General features: G+C 37.7%; 1 protein-coding gene across 3 annotated transcripts; it reads left to right on the top strand.

Annotated features, from left to right (window-relative positions):
- Positions 1 to 8,115: 8,115 nt before the first annotated feature.
- Positions 8,116 to 12,381, top strand: LOC120738387. Of its 3 annotated transcripts, none has more exons than XM_040039593.1 (5): positions 8,116 to 8,219; positions 9,202 to 10,168; positions 10,482 to 10,649; positions 10,980 to 11,075; positions 11,562 to 12,381. In XM_040039593.1, exons 2-5 carry the CDS (start codon positions 9,203 to 9,205, stop codon positions 11,892 to 11,894), a joined length of 1,563 nt encoding a protein of 520 aa, XP_039895527.1. In that variant the 5' UTR covers positions 8,116 to 8,219; position 9,202; the 3' UTR covers positions 11,895 to 12,381. The 3 variants fall into 3 exon arrangements, with proteins under 3 accessions (XP_039895527.1, XP_039895526.1, XP_039895525.1); XM_040039592.1 differs by lacking the exon at positions 8,116 to 8,219 and adding an exon at positions 8,798 to 8,999; XM_040039591.1 differs by lacking the exon at positions 8,116 to 8,219 and having other exon boundaries at positions 9,038 to 10,168.
- Positions 12,382 to 13,616: the final 1,235 nt, after the last annotated feature.

Here is a 13,616-nt window from a genome sequence, read left to right on the forward strand (position 1 = left end):
ATCCTCCCTATTCTGGTAGTTTAAAGAGTACTAGCGTAAATATTAAGCAACCTAACTAATAGGGTTCCAACTCCCAGCAACAACAAAAATAAATAATAAAAAATAGGGACCACCCCTCACGCTCCACCTCATGATGCTTAATCGACCGTAATCAACCTTAATTTGATGCAGTGTGAAAAAAAATGCACAGAAATCAATTATTTTTCAAGAAATATTAAATAGATTCAACATCTTTCTTCAACAAAATTGCAGACTGCACAGATGGTACCTTCCCAAAGGAAAAAGTACTATAGCTTACTAGGGTATATATATTAGACTTAATAGTCACTATATACAGTAATTGACTTCTATTCATTTTACATCAAATTAAAACTTTGGGTGTCAGATAATTATTTATTAAAAGCTAGACATTTTAAATGAGAATAAGAAAGAAAAGTATGTCTTTGTGCCCCCTTTTCCCAGTTAATGCCCTATCGGCCCCCCTGGCTAAACTTTGCTAGATCCGCCCCTGCACAGTTACCAGCCGTCAGCTACGTAGAAAACGATCCTGGTGTAGAAAGTAATATTAAATAAATTGTAACAACAGCTTATCAAGCTTAAACGTGCTTCTGTTGTTCAGCCGCTGGTTTCCTCTTTCTGGCGCAAAGTGGACCAAAAACAAACAAGAGAGACTCGCGACAGAAAAGCCGATCAGCTGATCATTAGCAGTTTCACGATTGAAGTAGCAGCCGGAGAGCGAGAGGCAGTCGCTCGTTAAGCTTAACGCAGGAATGCTTTACAAACATTCAGAGATGGACTTACACACTTGCTTTACTTCTCTCGGGGATAACTTTGTCGGAGATGAAATGCCAGGTTGCTAGCGAAGCTCCAAATGCTATCCAGACCACCGACAGGTCCCGCATGCCACAGCCGCTCTATCACGTGATGCATACTGCTCCGACGTGCTAACATTCTGAGGTGAGTTACGGCGTGTTGCAAGTTTTGTGAGGTGCTTTCGTGATATTTAATGGATCGGATTACATTTTTTATTTTTCTCCGATATCCGATCCAGTAATTTAGGTCAGTATCGGACCGATACCGATACGTAATATCGGATCGGTCCATCTCTAATTATTAATAAATTGTCAGTCTGTTTTATTATTGAACCACATCTCTGTACTGAGTATAACGAACCTAAGTGCCTTCTTGGTGATTAGTATCATCTCGAACTAGTAATCTCTGGGTGAAATTCCCAGGGTGGCGTTGTCGGGTTTTATTCAAATTGTGAAGAGTCTCCATTCTTCCCCACCTTATGCTGCCACATACTGTAGCATTGTCCTGTTGAAAAACCCAGTCGTTACCACACAGACGAATGCCTTCAGTCATGAGGGATGCTCTCTGCAATATCTGGACATAGCCAGCGGCTGTTTGACGCCCCGACACCTCCTGAAGCGCCATTGTTCCACTGAAGGAAAAAGCACCCCAGAGAATTATGGCGCCCCCTCCACTGTGGTGCGTAGAAAGCATCTCAGGTGGGATCTGCTTGTCATGACAGTAACGTTGGAAACCATCAGGACCATCAAGGTTAAATTTTTCTCATCAGAGAATAAAACTTTCTACCACCTTTCAGTGTCCCATGTTTGATGCTCTCTTGCAAAGTCCAAACAGTCGTTTGGACAGACCTTTTTCATTTTTGAAGCCCTTCAGTCTCAGATGCCGTCTGATGGTTGCGGTCTGCACCAGTAATGGCCTTAATTTGGGTCAAGGATTGTCCAGTGTCTTGACAGACAGCCAATTGGATCCACCGGCTCAGTGCCTGTGAAATTATTTTGGGTCTTCCACTTGACTTTTTTGTTCCATAGCCCTCAGGATCATTTAAAAAATTCCAAATGACTGTCTTACTGCATCCCGCCTCAGCAGCAATGGTGCACTGAGAGAGACCCTGCTTATGGAGTTCAACTGGGTTTTTTTTTTAGGTTTTTTTTTTGCCATGTTTCAAGTGGTCTTAAACTTTTGATCGGGACTGTATTTCAGCTGTGTGGCTATTACTCATTTGTATATCTATTTATATGCTAGCAAATATATATTAGCATGTGTTTGCTAACTTGCTATAAGGAATAATGCTAGTTCACTGAAGGTTATGTTAAATTTAATCAACTTTAAGATTCATGTTGTTGCTGGTTGTCATTAAAACTCAGTCTCAACTAATATATTATGTATGCTCAGTGAATGAGAAGACAATGATCTGTTTAGTGCTTATTTAGTTTTACAAAAAAAGAGAAAGGAGAGACAAAGAGGACAATGGATAAAATATAGTATAGAAAACTCAAAGTAACATGCCATTGTAAAGTGAAGATACCAGAGTAAAGAAGAATCTGAGTTGAAACCATTCTCTTCTCATTCTGTTCATTGTCTGTCTAACTGGATAATTTAAGTCAGGTCCACATCTAGTTAGGACAGAACACTATCTCTTCCCCATCATTTTAAATACCTTTGATATGCAGAGGAAATAATTATAGCATGTTGCTTAGAAACTGAGATATTTTAAAACACCTCCTCTTGTGAAACTTTTCGATGCCTTCTATGTAAAGTCAGGTAAAAATATAACTTAAAACAATGCCCAGGAGATATCTCCTTATAATTTATCTCACTTCTGTTATATTATTTGTAATTCTAGGCAAACTTTTCTTTACTTCAGAGAACAAGAAATCCTTTCCATTCAGTGCCTGTATAAAAAACAAGTTGGTTCATCTTGTTTTCCATTTTCTTTGTAGTAAATTAACTGTTCTTGCAGCATCCTTTAGTGTTTTTCACCCCAGCAGCATTGTTGTTATTCTAGACACTATCTCTTTACTGTAACATGGAGAAAATCTGTGTGCAGATGAAATAATCCTGGTGTCCTTGTAATATTTCATTTGGGATATTATTTAAAGGATTTGGTTAGTTGTAACCATGCAGAATCCTAGTCAAAAATTCTCTCATTCAGAAGAGAATACAAAAATATTGCTCATTTATTACAGGTGAAATTTTATTAAAGAATTAAATAAATGTTTTACAAGTATGTGGGGCGAGTCGAAAACAATTGAATAAATGAATAAGGAGGATCTTTTTGTTTTCTGCTTATTTGATGTAAAACTAACCAATGAGTCATTCAAGCATATTAAAAGTCACCCACCTCAAGGATAGACCACTGTTGTGTCTATATTTATCACAAATTGTAGACATAAATGAAATTAAAATGTATTGCACTGGAAGTAAGTAAACCACTGAGGATGAGAAACAGGGCTGGGCCTCTAAATTGCACCATAGAAGGTCCATAGATGTGAACCAAAATGAGATTTTGTGGATATGCGCTGCCCAATAATACAATAGGAAGTGACAATCCACTGCTGAATTTGCATCTCTGAAGTGTGGATTTGCAAATCCACACTTCAAACACTTGAACTCAGGACCTTCTTGCTGTGTGGCAACAGTGCTAACCACCGTGCCACCCCCTTTTAATATCTCAAGCAATTCAAAATAATGCATGTATATGGATCTCTTTTGATCAGATAACAGCAGTCTGCAGAGCACTTAGCTGTAGCCAACTTCCAGAAAGAGAGTGACCCTAACTTAGCATTACATAGCATTATATATACAAAATTGTGCTCCTATCTAATTGGTCAAAACTGTTGGGGAGAGGCCTTGGTTTAGACTTGGCGTATCCTCACTGGCCCACAGGCTGGTTCCAGCCTGTCTTTCCTGTTTCTGTATAATGACAATGTATGTAATGTGACATAATGTGACATTACCAATAGGTTTGATGTGTCACATGGCCCTCTTCCTATTGAAAAAACAAAAGTTGTATCCAAGATGCCCGACTTCTAAATGGCCACCATGGTCACCAACCATCTTGAGGATTTTGCCCCCTCACATATACTAATGTGCCAAAAACAGGACTTTAATATCACCAACCATTCCCATGTTATTACGGTGTATCCATATAAATGGCCCACCCTGTAGATCAATGTGTTATTGCCAGAAGGTTTCCAGGAGACTGCATGTTGCCATCTGTATTAGGGGGCAGGGACAGCTTTTATTTTATTTACTTTTATTTTACTTTCATTTTTGACAACCTCTATGTGGTTAGATTTTTGAGAAATTGAATCAAAATAATCATTGTCAACATCCATATAAACAAACCTGTCATGAGCAGAGCATTTGAGCAGAGCCAGTGGGTTCATCAGGTACATTTTAGATTTTAGATGTTGAGAAGTTCCTACTGGCAGAGGATGGCAGCACTCTAGTACAACATTAATTAAACCATCATATGCATGTGTAAGAGAAATTGCTCATAAAAGTAATTAAAAATGCAAAGGTCTAATTAGTGGCATTTAGCTATACTATAAAAGAATGTGTCTGTGTGTGTGCATGTTTGCTGTGTGGCTGTCTCTTTGTTCTCTCACCTGCCTAGGCAGAGACAAAGATCATTCATGAGGAAGTAGCCTGAATTCTCCTCTCCATCAGTCCTTTTAGGGTATGTATGACAAATTTGGGAAATGGTGCCAGGCTAGCAAAAATAATGATTAAGTAACTAATATGAAGTGCATAGCATGGCAAAACTAATGATCCAAAGTCATTGCAAGTGATCTTTGATCGAAAGGCATCAGCTGTATATACCCTGTGATGTAGTCAGTCAGTCAGACTTCTGTTGCAGGGTTGTTCATTACTGCAGGTTTGCCGTGATAGCTAGAAGGAGCTTTTTCGATGCCGTCCTTCCTCAGTTCCAGGTTTAAGGACAAGCGTGGCTTCTTGGAGTATTAACACTCTGTGCTAACTTGCAAAAAACCTTTTCACTTGGTTAGTCATATTATTAAACTCGTTAGTAATGTTTTACAGGCTCTCACATGATGTGAGAGTAGAAATGGAACACTAGGCAGTTGTGTTTTTATTCACCTGAAGTGGGTATTGTCACTTCGGTGTGGGGTCATTGTACTTGTCATTAAAATGAAAATAGAAGTTGTACTCCTATGTGGTACTTTAAAATAAATAAACACACACTGACATCTGATATAACATATAATATACATAAAATGTATGAGGTATCATCAAGTGCCTGATGAAGGTGGCAGATAAAGGTAAGGTAAAACCATTATGGAGCTGTCTTTGTTGAGAGAGAATACTGCATTTCGGGGGGGGGGGGGGGAGCTCTTACTGAGTCTGGTAGTTCTTTATGGATTGATAATGTCTAGCAGAAGGAAGCAGTTCAAACAGATGGTGACCTGAGTGAGAGCAGTCTTTGATGGTGTCCTGGGCTCTGGAGAGAATGTGGCTGTTCACAAAGTCTGTGAGGGAAGCAAGAGAAGAGTTGATTATTTCTTCTGCGGTGGACAAATTTCGGTGTTAGAGAACTGACCTTAATCTGTACTGGTATTGCTGTGTTAATAACACAGGCACAAAATATTTAGTAATTGTGAAATTACTAAATACCAATAATCTCACAGACCAACAGGCCTATTTACATAAGACCAGATTCTAGCAGTATAGCAGTAGAAGGCTAACCAATTCATCTAAAACAAGTACGTTTCTCTTCCACACATTTGTATGACCATTGTGTCTGTTATGATACATCCAATAGCTAATCAGTGTCAAAGAGGCCAAGTGGAAATGAGTCTAAATTCTAATGTAGAATTAAATTCTAGTAAAAATAACTAACAGCCACAACAGCGTGCAGGAAAATTTGTTCCAGTACACTGAAAAAGGACTGCAAGGGGAAAAAATAACAAGCTGCAAGAAAAGTCTTGCTCTTGTTCCTAGTTTGTATGATGGAAGTGTTGCACTGTCAGTAAGAGGGTTAGGGAAGAAGGGGATAAAGGCAACTTTAAGCTTATTAAAACACGAAGGTGTTGAATAGCCAGATTATAAGCACTCCTCCCTAATTTCACAAGCAATGCTGCAAACCACTTTTAAGCCTCTATCATCATCCAGCAGGCCACTGTTTTATTTGCATTATCTTTTTCACTTTTCACTTCTTTTTCAACTGCAGGCAGAGATGAGAGCAGCTGTTCTTGACAGGGACAAATAATTGCAGCAAACTTTTTTTTAATTTCTTATATCTCTTGTAAAGTCTTGGTGTAAGACAAGGGAGCTGCAGCTTGGTGTGATCTATCACAATTGCTGTGTGCCCATTTAATAAAACCCTTTGGTGTCATAACACTAACACCCTTTAGACTTTTAAATGTATCATCTAGGTCATGATGTATTAGAAAAATACTTAACATGCAAAGGAGTTCCAAAATGGCTTGACAAACAATGCCTACAGGCTTTTTAATGTTGTTCCTTTTGTTGACCCGGAGGGCCTCAGAAGCCATTTTATTCCATTCGTTTTTCATAGAGACTAGCCAAAGTGAGAATAATAGCGCTATATCAGGGGCAATTTTGGAATTCAGCTCAAGTATCTCTAAATATATCCTAACTTTTCAATGGATCAATTACGACTCTTTCCTTCAAACTTGATATAGAGTTTAATCATACTACATATAGAGTATTTAAAATAGAGTATCCTAGAGTATTTAAAAGTAGAATGGGAGGCAGAGCCTTCAGTTTTCAGGCCCCTCTTCTATGGAACCAGCTTCCAGTTTGGAATCAAGAGACAGACACTCTCTCTAATTTTAAGATTAGACTTAAAACTTTCCTTTTTGCTAAAGCATATAGTTCGGGCTGGATCAGCTGACCCTGACTCCTCCCCTAGTTATCCGGTCTTTAAGTCTGACATCATTAGCCGTGCCTGGGCCCAAACTCCGCTGCAGGTCCCTAAGTCACACGATCACTGCGGCATCACTGAGAGTTAAAAACTGTCTAAATTCTTTCATCTGTAATAAAATGATCAGTGTGGCTGCTCTACCAGGTGTAACAATCAAGTTTGACATCCAGGCATCCACGAAAACAGAATTTATGAAATTTAACGGAGTTAGAAGTTAGCAGGGAGTTTGCTCGCTAGTTTCCATCTAAATATAATACACCATGTTCTGACTGAGAGATTTTCGAAACAAGTTAAGACGTACAGCTCTGCTATCACTTCCAACATAAATGAAGACAGTAAAGTAAACAGCAGTGACATTTGTAGGGTTACTGAAGTTTGGCTAGCTGGTATATAATAATGTGCTATGCGATTGCTAGCAACACAGCTATGTTAGCATAATTAAACAGTGAAGCTGGAGGATGAACACTAACTTTTTTCCACTCGATAAAAGTTAACGTGAGGGTTCCTGACGGTTACGAACAAATGCAGTCGCACGGCAGGATGCTGTAAACAGACCGAACTTGAGTCGGGAGAACAACTGAGATAATCCATCCACAATACGAGGTTAGTCATTAATATACTGCTGTATGGGCTGGGCTGTAGTTACATCGTACGGTTTTACAAAATGAGCTTTAAAATGAATAGAGGTAATAAAAACCGAGAGAGGCCGACAGTGATCACTGACTGTTTTTAGGGGCTTGTTGAGATTAAATAGAAAAAGATACAAAGCATTAAAACATGTTAAATACACAACAGCCTTATTAAACGCAGAGTAGTTTAAGCCCGGAAGAGGGATTTGTCACGTCATCACTTAAAGACCGGATAGGTGCAGGCTGCTGGGGGATTCCCATGATGCATTGAGTATTTCTTCTTCAGTCACCTTTCTCACTCACTATGTGTTAATATACCTCTCTGCACTGAACCATACCTGTTATTAATCTCTGGCTCTCTTCCACAGCATGACTTTATCCTGTCTTCCTTCTCTCACCCCAACTGGTCACGGCAGATGGCTCCGCCCCTCCCTGAGCCTGGTTCTGCCAAAGGTTTCTTCCTGTTAAAAAGGAGTTTATCCTTACCACTGTCGCCAAAGTGCTTGCTCAAAAGGGGTCATATGATTGTTGGGTTTTGTAGGATTGTACACTGTAAACCCCAAGAGTCCACCTGACTTATAAAGTTTGTGGATACAACAATTAAAATGCGTCACAAAGTTGAAACAACTTAAAATATTTCTGTTCTCTTAACGATTCAAACAGTTATAATTGTACATGGCTTAGAAGTTAAGAGTAAATACTGCTTTTTTAATTATGATTTTTGAGTAAATGTTTTTTTTTTCCGAGCTCCGCATTTGTACGTCATGACTTCATGACGTTTTCTCTCTAACCTGAACGACGTTGACAGAAAATTCTGTTCAATATGGCTGCCCTTCTCGAGCGACTGGAGAACACATTTGGAGAAACTTGTAAGTAAAACGGAACCTTCGTTATGTTTATTTTTTCCGTAAAAAAGCAAGTATATTAATATGTTGCAGCCATTAACTTGTTTTTGAATGCGCCGTTGTGTTAAACAGCACAGACCCAGGTAGTGAATTGTTGTTCGCTGTTGTTCGCGCTCTTTTTCAAATCGATGATATCGTCAGTTTTACAGTTTTAACCGATTAAAACACAGTTTTAATAAGAATTGCACATAAAGAAAGTGTCTTAGTGATATTTTAACGACCCATTGCCAACGCAAGAAAGTTGGCGTTTTTACAACAGCAGCCTCATTGTTCGGCCGGGTTTTTTTCTTCTTCTCATTAGCATCATTCAAAAGTGACTTAGCTAGCAGTGGCAACTTCTATCTTAAGCAGCAGCCTGTAAAAGAAGTAGTTTGTAAGTAGAAGTTCTGTGTAATATTACAAGTATCTCACTGATGTATTATGTACTATTGCATAACAATGTGTCTTTGCAAAGATTTATCCCGCAGTTTGGCTTGGTTTTTTAAAATAACTGCAGTGTAAATTCATATGTATTCTGTGCTTTTTTTTTCTTTTTCTTTTTCCAACTTAACAGAATTTATACATGGTGAGACAATGTTGATTATATGGTAAAAACTTAAAACTAAAAGAGGGTTACTGTTTACCATGACTAAATGGAATGATGGCCTGTGACTTTGTAACATCTGAAATTCTTACCTATGTTTTGGACTGTTGGATGATCAGCCATAGAATTCAAGACTGCACTCAAAGTAAACAGCAGTAATTGTAAGGTTTTTTTTTACCATGCTAAGTGTTTATTTTGTCATGAAATGTACAGTGTACTTTTGAAATTTTTGAAAGCTGTAATGATGGCTGAGTATATAATTATCACTGACCATAATAAGGTTAATGGTATGATGTACAGTGTTTTTATATATGAGACGATTCATTTTTTAAAAATCATCTCCATTCCTTGTTTTATTCATAGGATGATGGCAGTATCCCAAAAGTTCCTGCTGAGAGTTCACCTCACCACAGATGTTGTTGTGAAGGTTTCTCTAACTAAGCGGCCTGAGTCGGTGGAAGAACTAATCACCATACTCCGTGAGAAGCTCAACCCAAGGCTGGACTTTGAGTTTACCTTACAATACGAAGACCCCGATTTTGATGGGCAACTTACCTGCCTACTGGATATTCAAGAGTTGCCGGAGAAGGGCACACTAAAAGTAGTGAGATCTGAAAGTGATGTCAGTTCTTGTGCAAGTTCTGATACAGACATCCTTCCTCATGTGCCTTTAGCTCAGCGTCTGAAGTGTTGGCCTGACACTTTCCAAGTACCTACCTTTTCTTACGAAGTTGAACATCTCCTTGAGGAGGGAAATAGAGCCTTTGAGATGTCTGGAAAACATCTGAAGTTGACTCGAGCCCAAAAGCACAACATCTTGGAGACCATGGCTTCAGTGATGCACACCTTCAAAGCCTATCCGAGTGATGGAGATGTCGGTTTGGCAGCAGAAGCTCTTGTTACCACTCATCCATGTCTTAAAGAGCCTGGAAGTAGGAATGGAAGTTATGGTTGGAAGACCAGTTTAAAATTCAAGATGGGAAATTATCGCACCAAGCTAGCCAGATCTGGATGTGTGGAGGTGTCTGTCAACGCTGGCAGGAGGAGTGTTAACAACCCTGAAGGAGAGCATCCCCACTCAAACATAAAAAGAGCCAGAAGAGCTGAGGTGAACTACCTCCCAAACTTTCCAAGAGGAGAAGATCAGGTCAGTTTGGAGGATATGAGAGTCCAGATAAAAAATGAGGTTGAGAAGACTGAGCCCAACAAAGTAATGATTGAAAAACTGATGCAGACTACCTTCGCACTTCGTCGCCATGAAATTGTTCAAGACAACCCAATGGTAAAGAACTTCTTAGAGAAATGGCCTGCTCTGCGATTTGACTCTCAGGTATCTGTGCTTTGATTTTTTTTTCTTCTTCAGTTTAACATGAAACAATGCAAGTTCAGCAGATCTCTTCAGATTCAGATAATAAATAAATAACACATAAATAAATAATAGATAACAAACAAAAATATATTTCAGCTTTGTGATACACTTGTGCTTGTGGTTCGGGTCCAATTTAAAGAAAAAAAAAACACTTCATAGGACATCTATAAAGCAAGGTTAGACAGAAGTTGGGCAATTCCTCTTTAATGATAAGATGTAAATTTGGTCAGTAATTTGGCTTCATGTTGGATGTTTTTGTCCTGTTTTATTTTAGATTTGTGCGGAGTTCCACCGAGTCACAAACATTAACCTGCGGAACCAGTTCTACGCTGAACTTGACAGACACACACCACGACTTATGGCTCTATACAGACAGAAGGCTGCACGGACTGGCAAGATATCAGAGGCTCTGCGAACCATCCTGAATCATTATGATCTTCAGGTGAATATTGATAATGATAAAATTAACACAAATTAAAAGTTTCACTGATAAAAACTCAATTTTTCCTTGCTTTGAACATTTGTGTTTTATACAGATTACAGCTCTGATCTGGTATTTTACTTTAAAATACTGTGTAGGATTTTTGTCAAATGAATGTCAAAAATGTCAAATTTTGTCTTTGTCATAAGAGACAGAAAGGTTGTGTCTTAAAAGAAATGTCTCCAAAATTATGTAGAGTCACATGTCATGCAGTTTCATAAACATGTATTCTCCCCAAAGAATGACACCTGAAAACTTTGTGTTCAATGAACTTTTCTTTTCCCTTTTTAGGAGGCGCCTGATATCAACGTGAAACGCACTGCAGTGCTTCGTGCCCTTCCTGTATACCTGCGGGAGGAGGACCCAGAATTCTTTAAGACATGTAATGTAAGTGTATTTTTGCATCACTTAAATTCTGCCAGTGAGATAAAACACCATGGATTTTTTTAAATACAATTTAATACCCTAGCAGCTACCAAATTGTACAAGCAAAATACCCTCTCTTTAGAAAACCCTCACACACACACACAGGGTCAGGAGCAGGGCACAGGCGTATCACAGCACTTCGGCTACGCTGCAGGTGGCCCCAAAAACAAGGCTGAAGTCAAGATTTAGTTTCTTTTTGAGATAAAGTCATAAAATAAAAAAATGACTTCTTTTTTTTTTTTTTTTTTTTTTTTTAGAAAAATAACAAACATACTAATTATGTAATGCAAGAAGCTAACGTGTTAATGTACATTTTTCAAAAAAGTAGAGTACCCTAACCCGTTACAAAGTAACCCACTACACTGGTGAATTTTTTGCTAGATTACAGGTCTTGCTTGTCACATTCTCTCAAACCAACCTTACTTATTGATACTGTGTCTATTCCAGGCGGACACATTGGATGAGTCGACCCTCATTGACACTCCAGTTGCCCTTCTCACAGTGGTTACCGACGGCGCTTCCCAGACCAGTCCAGTCCATTTTACTTCCTCAAGCATGGCCATTGTGGTGGAAGGCGACTTGGTGATGTGTGATATTCCCAGATTTGCAGATGCATTTGCCTTATTGTTTGGCTTGATCTATGCTCTGCATTTAGACTACCCCAGGAAGCTCGTTCACACATTTACCTTTGTCCAAAAAATCTTCATGGGGCTTGTTGACGGCAAACCTCTGAAACCCTGCCTACATGCTCTTAAAAATGATTTGTTGCTGAAAGAGTAGTTCTGGAAGGAATATAAGGCAATGTTTGTTAGGACATGCACTCTGTTACTGAGCATTTTGTTTTAAGCACTTTATTTAAAGCACTTTAAGTTTACTACAGACTTTGGGTGGATTTAACTCCATCAGTTTACCTAACTTTGCTCTGGTTATTTGGAAGATGATCATCTTTATTTGTACCCATTTTATAAAATTGTTTTTCATTTCTTTTCCAAACAAAAGTGATTAGTATTTGACTTTTTATTTTGAATTTATGTATTTTGAGAAAGATGCAATTAGGACTGATGTTGTCCTTTGTGATTTTATAAAAAGATACATGTTCTACATTGAATTTATAATGCTCACTTTATGGTGCCAATGTCCATGTTAGTGGTTTTATAAAAACACTAAGTGATGTTTTTACATTTCCATAAAAAATGTTAAATAAACAAAATGTAAAGTAAATGAATTTCTCTAATTTTTTTTACTAGTCTACACTCAAACATTTAAAAATAAATATCTTTTAATTAATAATCATATAATTTGCGTTTAGTTTGTAATATAATTGCATTGTGTTGGATCAAAATAGTAAACTACAAAAAACACAAAAATATTAAAATTAAAGTATATAGTTTTTAAGTAAAGCTCAATTAATAAAATAAAAATATAATTTAAAATTTTTAAGTTAACAATAAATACCAATTTTGAGTACCCCATACTTAGAAAAGATGAGTTTGTGTACTTAAAATTTTTGAGGTAATCAGTTTCCACAAATGTTTTAAGTTCAGTCAACTGATTCGGGTTTACAGTGTAGGGTCTACCTTACAATTTAAAGCGCTTGTTGTGCTGTTGTGCTTTGTCACTGTATAAATGAAATTGAATTGAACTGAATTGAATTTATATATCAAATGATCTACTGGCAAAAATCCCTTTGCACTTAGCAAATTTATTTGAAAAAGCTTTCAATATAGACTGATATCCAAACCCCCACACGATGCATTTTAACAGGTATTTGAACCAGATACTGAAAAAGTGTAAATGCATCTGGGTGGAAATTGATATGGGTGAATGATCTGTGATTAGTCATTATGTTTTTTTTTTTTTTTTTTTTTTTAAGCAACACAAGCTCAAATGTTGTTGTATCTTATGACACCTTATAACCTTCATCTTTTTCTTTTAATATCAGGGTTCAGCTGTTCCTTCTGGACTGGTTTACTTTCTAGCTTTCCTGTTGATATATAGTTATTTATTTAAAATTCAATTAACAGTAGTTAATTTCCTTAGGTAAAGTCTACAGAGCTGCAGATTTGCAGCATGTTTACATAAAATGTGGTTGATAGTATTTGCATCTTCTTTCAAAAGAACCATTTTTATTTTCTCCAAAACTTAGGGTTAGTAACTAGGGTTGACTTTGATCTCAGAGGGTTAAGCTCTGTGTAGGTGTGCCCCAGTCTATCTAATGACTCTCCCTGCCCTCATAGTCCTGCTCAAAGAAAACCTCTCGGGTGAGCAGAAAAGCGAAGAACCATAACACGGAACTAAAGTTAGATATCAACGATAAACCCCAGCTACTCGGCACCAGTGGAAATGTACTCAAAGCAAGAAGTAAAAAAGTAACTTTTCTGAAGACTTTTCTATCAGCTGCTTTTATGCTAAGCCTTGTGCTATTTTAATGTAATAAAATTGTAAAAGGGAATATCAGCTTTATCCAAAGGTGGAAAATAACGAATTACATTTACTTGCGTT

The sequence above is a fragment of the Simochromis diagramma genome, unplaced genomic scaffold, assembly GCF_900408965.1.
Source record: "Simochromis diagramma unplaced genomic scaffold, fSimDia1.1 OVJJ01000337.1, whole genome shotgun sequence".
NCBI lineage: Eukaryota > Metazoa > Chordata > Actinopteri > Cichliformes > Cichlidae > Simochromis > Simochromis diagramma.

What these genes read in the sequence shown, in the direction of transcription:
- LOC120738387 (XM_040039591.1), top strand. Translation starts at nt 9,044, where the DNA reads ATGTACAGTGTACTTTTGAAATTTTTGAAAGCTGTAATGATGGCTGAG. An exon ending in CTCTGCGATTTGACTCTCAG is followed by an intron (nt 10,169 to 10,481) that starts GTATCTGTGCTT and finishes GTTTTATTTTAG; the next exon opens with ATTTGTGCGGAGTTCCACCG. An exon ending in AATTCTTTAAGACATGTAAT is followed by an intron (nt 11,076 to 11,561) that starts GTAAGTGTATTT and finishes TGTCTATTCCAG; the next exon opens with GCGGACACATTGGATGAGTC.